We start from the raw sequence: 14,713 nt of genomic DNA on the forward strand, positions 1-14,713 counted from the left end.
CCTGTCTCTTTTGTGTAATGAAAACTGAAGATGTGAATGGGGAATTATTATTTCAAAAATTGGGTTAGGTGACTTTAAAACATATCTCAGTGAAGGCGATTCTGGAGCAGAGAAAAATGTAGTCCCCCTATGTGGCTTTCTTGTGATTTTGTGCAGGCCAGGCATAGAATTTAGGCTCCTGGAGGAGTGGAGGTCTATGCCTCCTGCACAGTCTCTGAACAGCGCTCCCCAGCGGCGGTGTGAGGTTGTCCTCTGTGATGAGCACAGCCTGCTGGTGCTCCCAGCTCTGCCAAGGAGGGTGGGTCTTCAGACTCTACAAACCAGAGGAGCGGGTGTCAGGCAGAGGGACATTATGAAAACGGAGGCACTGACGCCATCTTCTCGCCTGGAGAGAGGACCGCACATCTCTGCATGGAGACGGGCCACGATGGCGATCTTTCTCTTAATTAGAGTCCCTGCCTAACCTCACTCTGTGATGTGTCAGGAATGACGGACGTCGGCGTGCACTCTCCTGGGGATCACGGGCATGAGAGGTAAGTTTGAGGTGGCTCCGATTGACTTTGGGAAACTGGCCTCTACCTGCCCGATTTGGAGGCTTTGATCCGGGGCCACTATTCAGTGCATTGGCATCTTCAGTGGATGTGTCACAATCCCTGCAGCACCCAGCGGCCATCACTGACTCAGCACAGTGTCTCCCGGGGGTGGGGAAGCTGGGCTGGAAGGAAAAGGAGGCCTTCGTGCAGCTGGGTTCTTTAGGCTGCTTCATCTTCTCGTGTGTATCCTGTTTACATTTATGGACCCAGAACCTGAATGTTCTCTCAGGGATCTAATAAGAAGTAAGGGGATGTATCCTTTGCCCAGAGGGCCAACATCAGAGATCTGGATGGTGCTAAGATTGTGAACTCCTGAGGCCAGTGACCTAGCCCCGGCTCTGGCAGCTGACACAGGCCATTGGCCTACATGTACCGGTACCCGTCTTGTGCCACAAAATGGAGGACCCTGTCCCTGTCCCGCCTGGGACAGAATAGCAGTGGGCCATGTGCCCCATGATGTATATGCTTAAGCAGAACAATGGAGTCCACAGTGAGTCTGAAATAGAGACAAATATTTTCACACAAGGTGAGATTGCTACAGGCTGCGTGAGCTCTTCCACTCTTAGTGAGAGAAAGTTTCTAGGCCCAAGGTCCATTCTGTGCGGCCAAGTATATGTCAAAGACTCTATGCAGGAGCTTGCCTTTCCCAACAAGGGCTAAGTGACGTTGGGCAAGCTGCTTCCCTTTTCTGGGTCTTACTCATCCTTCCTGCAGACTATGAGTTGACCCCCCCTCTTCTGAAGTGGTTCCTAAACTATGTCCAGGACTAGTTGGCGAACTTCCTGAGATTTTGATGCAACATTTTTAGCAGATACACAAACTAAGGCACAGAGAGGTTAAGTAACTTGCCCAAGGATGCACTGTAAATGAGTGGCAGACCTAGGATTGATTATAACCTGGGCACAGTCTGACTCCTGGATCCATGTTTTTAGTATTACACTACTCTGCCTTTATTCCTCATTTCCTCACTTAAATACTTCGCTCCTGGCATGTTTGAGGACCAAGCATGAATTTTTGTTCACCATTGTCATAATAACTAGTACAAGTAATGCTCCTGGAATGATAGAGATACACGTTCAAGTGCTTTGTGGGGCATTGATTTCCAAGGGTTGAGAGGGTAGACTCAACCCTCCCAACCCAGCTGTCCTATTTAAAATCAGTCGTGAAGATAACACCACTTTCTCAGGCCCCTCAATTTAAATTAGATCTCCCTGTTGGTTTTTTCTCATAGCACTTACCATAGTTTGCAATTATGTATTAGAATTTTTTAAAATGACTATCTTCCTTCATCGGACTGTATTCTCTCTGAGGTGAAGAATTATATCTGTTTTGTTCATCATTATACACCCTGTATGCATAGTTCAGTAGCTGGTCAAATGTTGAATTAATAGATAAACAAAGTGCCTCCCCTGGATTTGATATGACTCGAGGCCCAATGGTAAATAGTAAACACACGTGTATTGAGTACTTACTAATGCTAGGCAGGTTGCTGGGCACTTTCATGTATATTACTCCATTTATTCCTTTTAAACAAACTTTTTTTTATTATTGAGGTATAACCTCCAGATCTTAAGTGTACATTGGATGAATGATCACAAAATAGACACTCCCCAAAACCACCACCTCATAAAAAAGTCCGTTTCTTGCCCATACTCTCTCTCCTCTTTAGTGGTACCATTATCCTGACTGCTAGTAACATAGACTATTTTCTTTTTTCTGTTTGAATTTTATATAAGTGCAATCACTCTGTACAAATTCTGTTGCGTGTGGCTTTATTTTGCTCAACATCATGCTTATCTAGTTCTTCGATGTTGCTGTGTGTGGCTGTAGTCCTCATTGCTATGTAATAGGCCATTATGTGACTATACTACAAATTATCGGTCCATTCCCAGTTGATGGGCCTGTGGGCTATTTATCTTTGTATGCTCCTATGAATATTTTTGACCATGCCTTTTGGTGCCTTTCTGTTGGGTTATATATCTGAGGTGGAATTACTTGGTCATAGGGTTTGCTTTAGTAGATATTGCCCTATAGGTCTCCAAAATAATTAATATATCCATTTATGCTCCTGCAGCCAGTGTGACAGTTCTACTTGATCTTCTTCTTTGCACACTTGATATGATCACTTTTTAATTTCAGACACTTGGTATGTCCTCACTGTGATTTGTTATGCATTTCTTAATATCTAATGAGATTGAGTGCCTTTTCATCAGCTTTTTTGATGTCCTCTTTTCTGAAGTGGCTATTCATGTCTTTTACTTAAAAATTTTTTTTTAGAGATTAGTTCCCCCCCCCCCAACCCCCCATAGACTTATAGGCATTCTTTGTATATTCTGGGTACTAGTTTTATTTTTAATTTTTTAATTCTACATAATAACCCTGTGGTTTGTTATAATGACATTTTACACAGGCAGATGTTGAGGTCAGAGAGCGTAAGTTGGGGAAATAACACTCAAAGAACAATTAGTGAGTAGTAGCAGCCAGTAAGCATTAATATAGTTATCTGGGTGGTGCAGGCTGTGAATGTGATGTAGTCGTTAAAAGATCAGTGAGCTTGTGGGAAGAGGTAGGACTTAGTCTAGGACTTTAAGGACAGGTATGATTGAGGAAGCAGAGAGGATTTTGAAACACTTTTCAGGGAATGTGAATCACAAGTGCAGAAGCATGGAGTTGGAAGCAATAATATGATGAACACCTTGGCTTTGAATAGTTCTTTGCAGTACTTTAGAGTTGTATTCTTCACAAGGGCAAGGACATGCCTTTTCCATTCACCAGGGCATGTCAGTGCCCACCAGTGCCTGGCACATAGCAAGTGCTTAATAAATATGTTTAAGTGAAATGGTTGAATGAAATTGGTCCCAACCATGTTCCTGCCAACATTGTAAGATAGGATTTAAATGATCGAGGTCAGGGTTAAAAGACAATTAGATGACCAACCTGATGCTCTTAGTAAGAATTCTACATTTCTAAATTGGAATTGAAGGGATATTATAGAGAGTTTGATCAATTTAGACTCAATGTGGTATGTAGGAAAGTGGAGTCTGTCACAGAGAGGTCTTGAACCGAGAGATGAAACAATGACTTGCAAAATTCTCCAGTGATTAAATGAGGAATTGACTGGAAGCAGGGGGAACAGCTAAGAGGCTATTACCATGATATTGGTACTTATTCACTTATTCATTAAACATTTATTGCAGTGATAGTATATATTTGATGCTATACTCCATACTAACGCAGAATAGCAAGACATGTAAGTGGTGAACCTTGGCATCAAGGAGCTTATGGTCTGAGTGGAGAGCTAAGACAAACACACAAATAACTGTAATTCAAGGAAGAAAAAAAAGAAGCCTAAGTAGAAACTATGGAGTTAAGGGAGGACAACATCTGTTTTGCGGGGGCCATCAGGAAAGGTTAAAGTAGTATTCTATAGCAGCATTTCTGCCTGCCTCTGCCTTCCTGCTCCCTTGGCCCTCACTATCATACTGGGATTATTTTGTGTATTTATTGTTGCACTTGTTGGTGTTTCCCCTCCCTCATTGGATAAAGAGTGCTTATTTGTTTTGTCACTGTTGTACTTCTAATGCTTTACCCAGCATATGGAACTAATATGGATTTTTCAATAAAATCTTGGAATGAATGAATGAAGTGGCATTAGAGTTGGATCCCATAGGATAAGCAGGATTTGGACATAAATCTGTAGAAACAAGGGAGAGACAGTATTTTTAGGTGGAGGGAACTTGAAGTCATATAGGGAGAATGAAAACTGGATATAGAAAATGGGTTTAAACAAGATTCTGTTGAGATCCTATAGTGAATTTATTATTTATGACCTTTGTTATTTTTATGGTCCCTGATATATATTGCCAAATTGCTTGCCAAAAGGGATGTTTAGTTTACGCTCAAATATATGTTTTTCTTTTTGTGTGAATTGTCTCATATCTCTTGCTCATTTAAGAGAATACTTTTTTTTAGGTAGGAATATTCATTATGTTCATTCATGTTTGTAGGTGGAATGAAAAGATCTGAAAATGTTGAGGGGGAGGAAATGGAGAATTTTAGATTCTGGAAGAGTTGTGAGTTGAAGTGGAAGAAAATTGAGCCTCAAAAGAAGAATACAATGGGAAATGGGGTATTTTGGCTTCAGGAAACCTGTGATAACTACTTTATTCTTTGTCTGTGTCATAATTAAGTTTTGAAAGCATCATCCTGTAATTATAGTTCTTTTAAGAAAACAGAAATTGCTAACATTGTTTTTGTTTCTGATCAATGTCTTTAAGGCTTGATGGAAAATAAAGGGGGAAAAATGAACCAAGAAAAGGTATTGATCATCAGATTGTTTAATTGTTAATTTTAATACAATGCCCTTAGCAAACCGTATGGATAAACATTTTGTAGACTTAGTGGATGGTTGATTATAAGATCTTCTTGTGGAATCAAGCATACCTTAGATTTGTATTCTCTTTCCGCTTTATAATTATTCTGATTGCTTATTAGAGCCAGAAACTATTAAAAGGCTGGGTAAGAAGTGGGATTTAATAAAAGTTTGTTGAATGAATAAATGAATGAATGAATGTGTAGCATAGATTTAGTTGCAACTGGACATTAGTAAAGAAAGTCATAAATCTACTCTAATTGGATGCTAGATATCACAATTATTTTAAGTTATGGAGATATCTGAAATTATTTCGAGGGATAACATTTTAGAATAAACTTAAAATCTGTGTGAAAAATATCATGAAACAGAATTATCTACAACTATGAGTAATGATATTTTATGATGATAAGATAGTATTGTAGAGTCACATATGTCCTATTGCCACATTTTAAAAAGCCAATTAATCAATTAAAGAAATTGGCACCTGTTAAAAATATGAAGGGGATTTTTCCATTTTTAGTGACAGGTAAATAGTGATAAATTATCTCTTGACAAAGCCCATTTTAGCACTTGGCAATAGCATCATGTGATAGGATGTTTGTTTAGTGTGACATTTCTTTGGTAGTAGCTCTCTTTATTATTTGTATTATTCTGCTGAATACTTTATTATTTGCTCTTGTAAAAACTTAGGAAAGAAATTTAAAGGATTATTAATCTGCATCTGAATGTGTGCATGTGTGTGTTGAGGGTGATCAAAAGGAAAGAATTTTGAGACATGTTGAGATGTATGAAGTTCTCCTGGGATAATGATAAGGATTCATTGCTTTGTGGTGTTCACCTTCCTTTGTGGTCTTGTTCCTCTCTCTGAGGGTGGCTTTGCTCATCTTCCAAGGCCTGGGGAGCTGATGTTTGTTGTGCGTCAGCAGAATCCTTACCAGGCAGAAGCTCCTGGTGTACTATTGTAATGCTTAGCTGTCATTGGAAAAGAAAGGAAAATCTGAGATCTCATTGCTGAGCTGGTGATTGCAGAGGCTTATACCCTGGCTGTCTAAGCTTGATTTTGATGCTCCTCTTTGATTAGGCCTGTTTGCTGCAGAATCTCCTGCAGGTACTTGTACAGTGGACTGGAATAGACTGTACTGCTCCCTGCTGAATAGGACTCTTCGTTTCTCTGAGTCTTCTCTTCAAGGCCTGACTCAGGGACTGGATTTTGTTCTCCTGCCAGCTCTTGGGTGCTTTTATCCTCTTCCTCCAATGTGAGAAGTTTCTCGGTTTCAAGGTGTGTCTGTGCCTCTGGGTGTTCACTGGGCTCCACAGTTGGACCTGGGCCTTTAGTCCCCGAGCCCTGAATCTTGTGCTCTTTGCCTTCAGGAGGTTCTTGTTCCTCGGTGAGCTGCTCATCCTCTCCTCTGACTGCCTCCTGAGTTCTGTTTTTCTCATCCAGTGCTACCTGTTTCTGGGTGTCTGGGTTATTATTGTGACTTCCTTGCACAGACTCTTCATGTGAGTCTACTTGACTCTTGGGATCCCCTTGCATAGGCGGGTCACTTGTCTCTGAGCTGCTGTCCCCATCCTCCGGAGTCAGGCTGTTGGGGGTTTCAGAAGACCCTTTATCCTTCTGTGTGATTGTTGGCTCCTGATCTTCCCCCTGGGAACCATCCTCCTCCTTGACAAGCTTGTCTTGAGTCTTGGTGACTCTCTTATTTTCTTCTCCGGACTTGTTCTCAAGTGGTGACAACTCCCATATTCTTTCTCTTGCTCCTGCTGTAGGGGCATTTTTGCTGCTCACAAGTATTTCTGCTGTCCCTCCCTCTGGGTGTCTTGCCTCTTCTCCTGGGGTGACTGCTGCTTCAATTTCAGGATGAGTCTGGTCTCCTCCTTCTGAGCTTAACTCTTGTGTCTTGGAACCTTCTCCAGCATCCCTTTCTTTTGCTGATTCCTGGAGTTCCCATCTGGGATACTTGCCATCCTGTGCTTGCTCTTCCAGGGCTGGTGGCTGAGACTTTCTTTCGCTTTCTTCCCTCCCTACTATTTCATGGGCCTCAGGGCCTCTCCCCTCTTTCTTTTCAGTTCTAACATCAGGTGTTCCTGAAACATTTCTGCCATCATCGTGGACTGACAAGTTGTTTGTTTCATGTTCTTTTTCTTGTGCTGGGGGTTCTTGGGTCTCAGGTGTTCTGCCATCACCCTCTGGTTCAGCTGCGTTCTTTGTCTCTGGTGGTGTCCTGTCAGCATTGTTTCCAGGCTCTTGGGTCTCAACTGTTCTCCTATCATCCTTGGAATCAGTTTGTTCTGGCAGGTCTGTGCCCTCGGAACTCAGTTTATCTTTTCCTTGTAGTGGCTGTTCTTGTGCATGAGAGTGTTCCTTAACAACCTTTTCTGCTGCAACTCTCTGATCTTCAGGTGGTCTCTGTGTTGTTTCTTCTGATGGAGGACTTTGGGTTCCCAAGTTCTCTTCCTGATCTCCAATCTGATCTCTTGTCTTAGTGTCACTTTGCTCCCTGGCTGGCTTATCTTCTTCCTTGGGAATCTCCTTATCCTGTCCCTCCTCCCCCTTTGTGGGACTGCCCTTCTGTTCTGATCCTGCTGTTGGCTTATTGGTCTCATTTTCAGCCCCTTTGTCTCCTGTTGATGCTATACTTTGGGTCACTTCCTGACTCTGTCCATCTCCTTCCAGGTGTTGGTTCTTAGGGTCATTGTGCCCAGATGCTTCTCCTGGCAGTTTGTGAGTCTTGGTGTCTCCCTGTGGTTCCACCCTGTTGTATTCTCTTTCCTCAGGGCTGAGCTGAGCTGATGACACTAGTCCCAAAGGAAGCACTAATTTATCTTGAGTTGGTGGAGTTGCCTCTGTGGGCTGGCCAGTTCTGCCGGTTGCCTGGAGATTCATATCATCTGGCTTCTCTTCTGGTTTAGACCCTTGTCTAGGTTCTGAATTTAGTAATGATTGTATGTCAAGATAATGGAGGTTCAACAAGTTGAAGATTGTAAGAACAAATTCATCAAAACCGATGGTGCCATCACTGTCAATAGTCAGAAGATTCAAGTTTCTTTCTACAGCATGAATGACACGTGGCTGCATGAAAACACAGTGAGAAATCAGCCTATTTATAAGGAGCCAAGTGTGTTGAGTGTCTACATGTTTCCCAAGAATATTCATTTTTTAGCCCTATTCTTCAGGCACTTGTGAGAGTTCCCAAAATAGTAAGAATTTTTTTTTTTATTCTGGATGCCATTTTTCATGAGAGCAAAGAAGCATTTACATCACTTATGAGTTGCATTTAAATATGTCCTAGTTCAGGATTCCTCTCAAAAGCTTAGTTTTGAGCTAAGCAATATTGGCTAAGCAATTGCACAGAGTAGGGAGCTGAGAATGAAAAAAGTTGTTCAAAGGCAGTGAACTGGTAGCCAGGTATAAAACAGGCAGGGATCGCTTATGCCCATCCTGCTTGGATTATGGAGAAAGGGCAAGAGGAGAAGGATTTGTACAACTCTGTGAGCACCATACCTGAAGAATGTCCCCAAACTCTCCCTGAAAGACCCTTTTCAGCTCTCTGCAGGTCAACGTCGCCTCTTTACCGTCTTCCCTGGCATACTTGTGGAATGTCTCGATTACACAGAGGACATCTCTCAGGAGCCGAGGCATTTTGACAAACTCAGGAGACTCTGAGAAAGGACAAACAAAGTGGATCTTCTAGGATGGGTCCTTCAGGGAGGAGATAAAAAGATCATCGTTCTTTCTGACTCTGTCCCAGCTTCACTGGCATTATCTGCTCTATTCTGTATCTTAAAATATTGTATTTGAACTTCAGGGGTGATTTAGTTTTGTACCAGGTAATGTGGTGAAATCAGATCTAGCACAGCTAAATATTAGAAGAGACACTTCACCCCGTCCTTCGGAAAACAGCAACACCCATATGTTCAGAGAAGGCTTTATTGCAAAAGAAGGGCGGAAAAAGAACTCAAATGTAAGTGCTAAAATACACAAATAAAACCAACAGAGACCAATCCTTCCAGCCTCATCTAACAGTGCCTACCTGTTTTCCTCCCACCGTGACTCAGTCTAATCCTCTGTAACTTATGAAGTTAGGAAAGCTTGTAGAAGAAAGAGAAGTAAATCAACTACTATGTATGCAGGCCAAAACAACTTTTATTATTATTATTTTTTATTTTTATTTTTTAACCAAGAAGACATGGCTCAGAGGCTCAGGAAACTTACTGGTAAAATAGAGTCCCGACTTTCCCCTCTCCCCCCATCAATCCCCATCATTTAAATAACTCTGCATTTTTATTTTAATATAGGTCTGAGTTCTGTGTCTTGTTAAATAATATTCATGCCTAGGTCACACAAACAGTTTATATTTTTTAAAACAGAAAATGATCAAAGAAGTTCTGGAAGCAAGGGATGCATTTGGGTGGCTGGCTACCACCCCCCCCCCCCCCCATTTAGTATCATCAATAGTGCTTCTTCTGAAATCCTTATATAATCTCACAAAGAAGCAAAGTAGTAGCTCAAGAGATACTCATTGAGACTTACCTTGTTCAGGAGTGACAACAAGTGTGATGCGGGTCAGCTGGTTGTGAGCTGACAGCAAGCACTGAAACCTTTTATTGAGCCTCTAATTGCACAGTTTGGAAGGAGACACCCTCTGGGTCTAAGCCCTGTTTCATCACCACCAACTCCCCTCTTTCTCTGCTGCCCGCTTGTCTTACTTTTATTTCCTTCTTTAGGCAGATTCAGTTAAATCTTGGTTTCAGACTCATCCAAAGGAAGGGGAAAAGGTATCTTGGTTCACTTACTGACTTTATGAGGGATCTTTGCGGTGGTGATGGCTTTTTTTTTTTTTTTTTAAAACCTAAGGACACAATTACATTTCTGTTTGATAAATCATAGGCATGTAGGAGCCTCAGAAGTCATCTGATTGGTCTTTCTACTCAGGATGGACTGAGTTTGACCCAGCCCAGATGGATGGGTGTCAATCATGTGTTTACAAATAGAGGCCCCTTTTAGCCATGTGACAAAAGTGGAGATACCAGTTGATTCAGGTGTTTCAACGCTCTGCTCTCCTTGCTTAGAGGCAGAGTTGGGGGGGGGGGGGGGGAATCTCGGCTGGGATGGGCAGCACTTTGCTTACCTTAGATGTGCTATTTAAAAAAATGTGATTGATATCTGCTCTTTAAAGGCATTTTTATAATCCAAGGAGCTTAGAAATGAGCATCTATTGAACTGTGTTCTTGCTGTAAATGGGAAAGGGAGACAGAAGCTTTCAAGCTGAGGACAGGTAGGAGTAAGCCCCCAGATGCTGAATTGGCAAATGTTTTTATTTCCTCCTAGAACTGGGTTCCTCTTAGAGGAGAATATATAACAAAAGAATTAGAATCGCTTTCTGTTTTAGATATTTAAAAAGAGAATAGAGTATGTTTTAAAACATGCGTGCCAGCTTGTAAAAGGATGTAAGAAATAGATCCATGAAAACAAGTGTAAAAGATAGACCAAGATAATGGAAGGGTGGGGTTGGAGGTAATTTATTATATGAGAAGTCTGAGACTAAGGAAAGCATCGATATCGATCAGAATCTTGTTTTATCTTGCCGATAATCAAGGCAAGTATATAAGGAAACTGAATGTTGGGGGAGGGGGATCTACATTGACAGTTTCTGTCTAGAAACACATTTCTCAGCATGCCCCTAAAACAGGGGTGGGGAACCTTTTTCCTGCCAAGGGCCATTGGATATTTATGACATCATTGGCTTAATATAATTCACTTAATATAAATTTATGTTGCTATGAAAAAAGCTCCTAGGTTTATTGAATTTCAAGTCCTGCCAGCGGTGCCTTTGCAGGGCCAGCCCAAATGATTTCGTGTGGGGCCTAATATGGCCCAAGGGCCAGATGTTCCACACCCCTGCCCTAAAAGGAAGACTTCTCCTGAGAATTGACATTGGCATATAAAAGTCATTTTAATTCTCATCAGTCAACCTCCCCTGAGAACCAACTATTTCTCAGTCACTGTACCAAGTACTGGGATGTTTAAAGTTGTGTAAGTTATGTCTCCCTGCCCTGGTGCTCACAGGTCAATCTCTTGAGAAATGATTGAAGGAAACTAAGTATGTTCAAAGCTGACTTGAAAAGAAAGACTCAGTGGTTGAGTGTTGATGTATGAACCAGGAGGTCAGGGTTCGGTTCCCAGTCAAGGCACATGCCCGGGTTGCGGGCTCCATCTCCAGTGTGGTGAGTGCAGGAGGCAGGTGATCAAGGATTCTTTCTCATCATTGATATTTCTATCTCTCTATCCCTCTCTGAAATCAATAAAAATATATTTTAAAAAAAGAAAAGAAAAGAGCCCTGACCGGTTTGGCTCAGTGGATGGAGCGTCGGCCTGTGGACTCAAGGGTCCCAGGTTCGATTCCGGTCAAGGGCGTGTGCCTTGGTTGCAGGCACATCCCCAGTAGGGGGCGTGCGGGGGGCAGCTGATCGATGTTTCTCTCTCATTGATGCATCTAGCTCTCTATCCCTCTCCTTTCCTCTCTGTAAAAAATCAGTGAAATATATTTAAAAAAAAAAAAGAAAAGAAAAGAAAAGAAAGATTTAGAGAAGTTGTATATTCATATATTGAGGCCCCTTGTATAATAAACATATTCAGTGTATTTATGCTCACCTGAGGCCCTTGTACTAGGTGTACCAGTTACTAATGCGAATTTTGTAATCAAAGAAAACATGATAATTTCAAGAGAAACATCAGAAGTGCTTTATTCAAAGTAATGTCTATTGCTAGCTACCCATTTCCTCCGTCTTTCAGGTAATTTGTGGATACCGTCCCAATAGAACTTTTCTTGTTTTGAGGCAAACCATTCAGAGACCCAATTTTTTACTTCTTCGTAAGTTTTGAAGTGCTGTCCAGACAGTGCGTGTGCCATCGATTGGAATAAGTGGTAATCTGAAGGAGCAAGGTCTGGTGAATACAGCTGGTGGGTTAATACTTCCCAGGCAAGATCTTTTAATGTGTCTTTAACTGGTTTTGAAGTGTGTGATGGTGCGTCATCATGGCCCATTCTGATCATTTTACGATCAAAGCATGGTTCAAATTGATTATTTGTTGTCGGTAGCGAACAGTATTAATGGTTTTAGAAGCTCATAATACACCACACCTTCCTGATCCCACCAAATGCAGAGCATTGTCTTCTTTCCGAAGTGATTTGGCCTTGAAGTCGATGTTGATGGTTGACCTGGATCAACCCATGATTTTGTGCATTTGGGAATCTCAAAATAAGTCCACTTTTCATCGCCAGTCACAATTGGATGCAAAAAAGACATTCTTTCATGCCATTGAAGCAACATTTTACTGATGACTTTTTTGGTTTTCCATTTGTTCAGTTGATGTAGCGCTCATTTTCCTTCCTTTAAAATCTTTCCCGTTGTTTGTAAACGATCGGAAATTGTTTGCTGAGCAACTTTTAATCTTTCTGCATTTCCTTTTGAGTTTGTCACCCATCTTCATCCAATAATGCTTGTAATTGTTGGTCTTCAAACTTTTTCAGTTGACCTGGACGTCCTTTGTCTTTTACATCAAAACCATCGCTTTTAAAGCGTTTAAACCAGCGTTCACAAGTATCTTAAGATGGAGCATGTTCACCATAAGCTTCCCAAAGTACATGATAACTTTCAGCAGCACTTTTCTTCAAAATAAAGTAATGAATTCAAACTTCCTGCAAATGCTCTTTTTTTGGCACGAAATTCGACATTTTTAAGCATAAAAATATCTATGATGTTAACACCTTCAGAAAATTTGACATGTGAAGCTTTGAAGCTTGTTGTCAATACAACAAAATAGCACACATATCAAATCGCATATATATCAACATATATGTAACTCCATCTATTGAAAAAATTCCGCACTATTAACTGGTAGAGGCACATTCCGCATTATTAACAGGTATCCGCATTATTAACCAGTACAGACACATTCCGCATAACAATGTAGGTAAGGGAAGTCGGCAAGCCGGATCCGTAACTTCGGGATAAGGATTGGCTCTAAGGGCTGGGTCGGTCGGGCTGGGGCGAGAAGTGTGGCTGCTGTGGCTGGCGGAGGCCCTTTCCCTCCAGCTCCCGGACCCCGCAGCTCTTCCACCTCCAAGTCACTTTCTTCCCTTCCCTGGTAGGGGGAGGGAAGGCGAGTGGGTGAGGGGGGTGGTGTCCTGGCAGGGCGGGGCGAGGTCTTGGCAGTGGGGTCCCAGCGGTGCTAGGGGGAGGTCCCCCTTGGGGCCTGCGGGCCCACTGGCCGGACTTGGGGGCAGCTGCTGTGGCAGCGACTCTGGACACGAGCAGGGCCCTTCCCGTGGATCCCCCCAGCTGCGGTGGGCATCTCGGCCGCCCCCTGTGAACCCGGCGGGCACGGGTCGCTCCCGGGGTGGTGTTGGGCCTCCTCCTCGCCTCCCGGCGTGCGCTCCGGTCTCCCCCGCCGGGATGCCCGGGGGCTGCGGTTCCGCGGGGCGCCTCGCTTGGGCAGCTGACTTAGAACGGGTGCGGACCGGGGGAATCCGATGGTTTAATTAAAACAAAGCATCGCGAAGGCCTGCTGCGGGTGTTGACGATGGGATTTCGGCCCAGTGCTCTGAATGTCAAAGTGAAGAAATTCAGTGAAGCGCGGATAACGGAATCAGCGGGGGGAAAGAAGACCCGTTGGGCTTGACTCTAGTCTGGCAGGGGGAAGAGACAGGAGAGGTGCAGAGTAAGTGGGAGGCCCCGGCGCCCCTGCCCTGAGTGCCCGCCAGGGGGCGGGCTGCTGGTGAAATACCACTACCAGCACTGATCGTTTTTCCCACTAACCCGGTGAGGGGGGTGGGGGAGGGATGAGCCCCGAGGGGCTGTTGCTTCTGGTGCCCAGCGGGCAGGCGGCTGCGCTGGCCTGGCCGGGTGCGACCCGTTCAGGGGACAGTGCCAGGTGGGGAGTTTGACTGGGGCCGTGCACCTGTCAAACGGTAACGCAGGTGTCCTAAGGCGAGCTCAGGGAGGACAGAAACCTCCCGTGGAGCAGAAGGGCAAAAGCTCGCTTGCTCTTGACTTTCAGTAGGAATACAGACCGTGAAAGCGGGGCCTCGGGATCCTTCTGACCTTTCGGGTTTTAAGCAGGAGGTGTCAGAAAAGTTCCCGCAGGGATAACTGGCTTGTGGCGGCCAAGCGTTCATAGCGACGTCGCTTTTGGATCCTTCGATGTCGGCTCTTCCTATCATTGTGAAGCAGAATTCACCCAGCGTTGGATCGTTCACCCGCTAATAGGGAATGTGAGTTGGGTTTTAGACCCTCGTGAAACAGGTTAGTTTTACCCCACTGGTGATGTGTTGTTGCCATGGTAATCCTGCTCAGTACGAGAGGAACCGAAGGTTCAGACATTTGGTGTATGTGCTACAATGGGGCGAAGCTACCATCGGTGGGATTATGGCTGAACCTCTAAATCAGAATTCGAACAATAGGGCAGCACTGCGGGGCCTCGCTTGGCCTCGATTAGCTGGTCCCGCCAGAGGGCCGTTGTGCATTGGGACCACGGGGTCCCTTGCGAAGAGCCCTTTGTCCTGGGAAATAGGGTGTGGCTGGAAAGGGGGTCGCCCCCTCACACATTCGCTCGTGGGGAACCTGGTGCTAAACCATTTGTAGATGACCTGCTTCTGGGTCGGGGTTTCTTACATCGCAGAGCAGTGCCCTTGAAAGCCAGCCCTGGACACAAGCGTTTGTCTCCATCCCGGCCTCTCTC

At 43.7% G+C, this 14,713-nt stretch overlaps 1 protein-coding gene across 1 annotated transcript; it reads right to left on the reverse strand.

Moving 5' to 3' along the window:
- Window positions 1-4,960: 4,960 nt before the first annotated feature.
- Window positions 4,961-8,655, reverse strand: TCHHL1 (trichohyalin like 1). Its single transcript, XM_036343163.1, is given in 5 exon segments — window positions 4,961-5,820; window positions 5,823-5,903; window positions 5,906-6,019; window positions 6,022-8,041; window positions 8,474-8,655. Coding segments are annotated over 5 exon segments (2,388 nt in total). The 5' UTR covers window positions 8,612-8,655; the 3' UTR covers window positions 4,961-5,785.
- Between the last annotated feature and the right edge of the window lie 6,058 nt (window positions 8,656-14,713).

This window comes from Myotis myotis, unplaced genomic scaffold (assembly GCF_014108235.1).
Source record: "Myotis myotis isolate mMyoMyo1 unplaced genomic scaffold, mMyoMyo1.p scaffold_m19_p_18, whole genome shotgun sequence".
NCBI classification, from domain to species: domain Eukaryota; kingdom Metazoa; phylum Chordata; class Mammalia; order Chiroptera; family Vespertilionidae; genus Myotis; species Myotis myotis.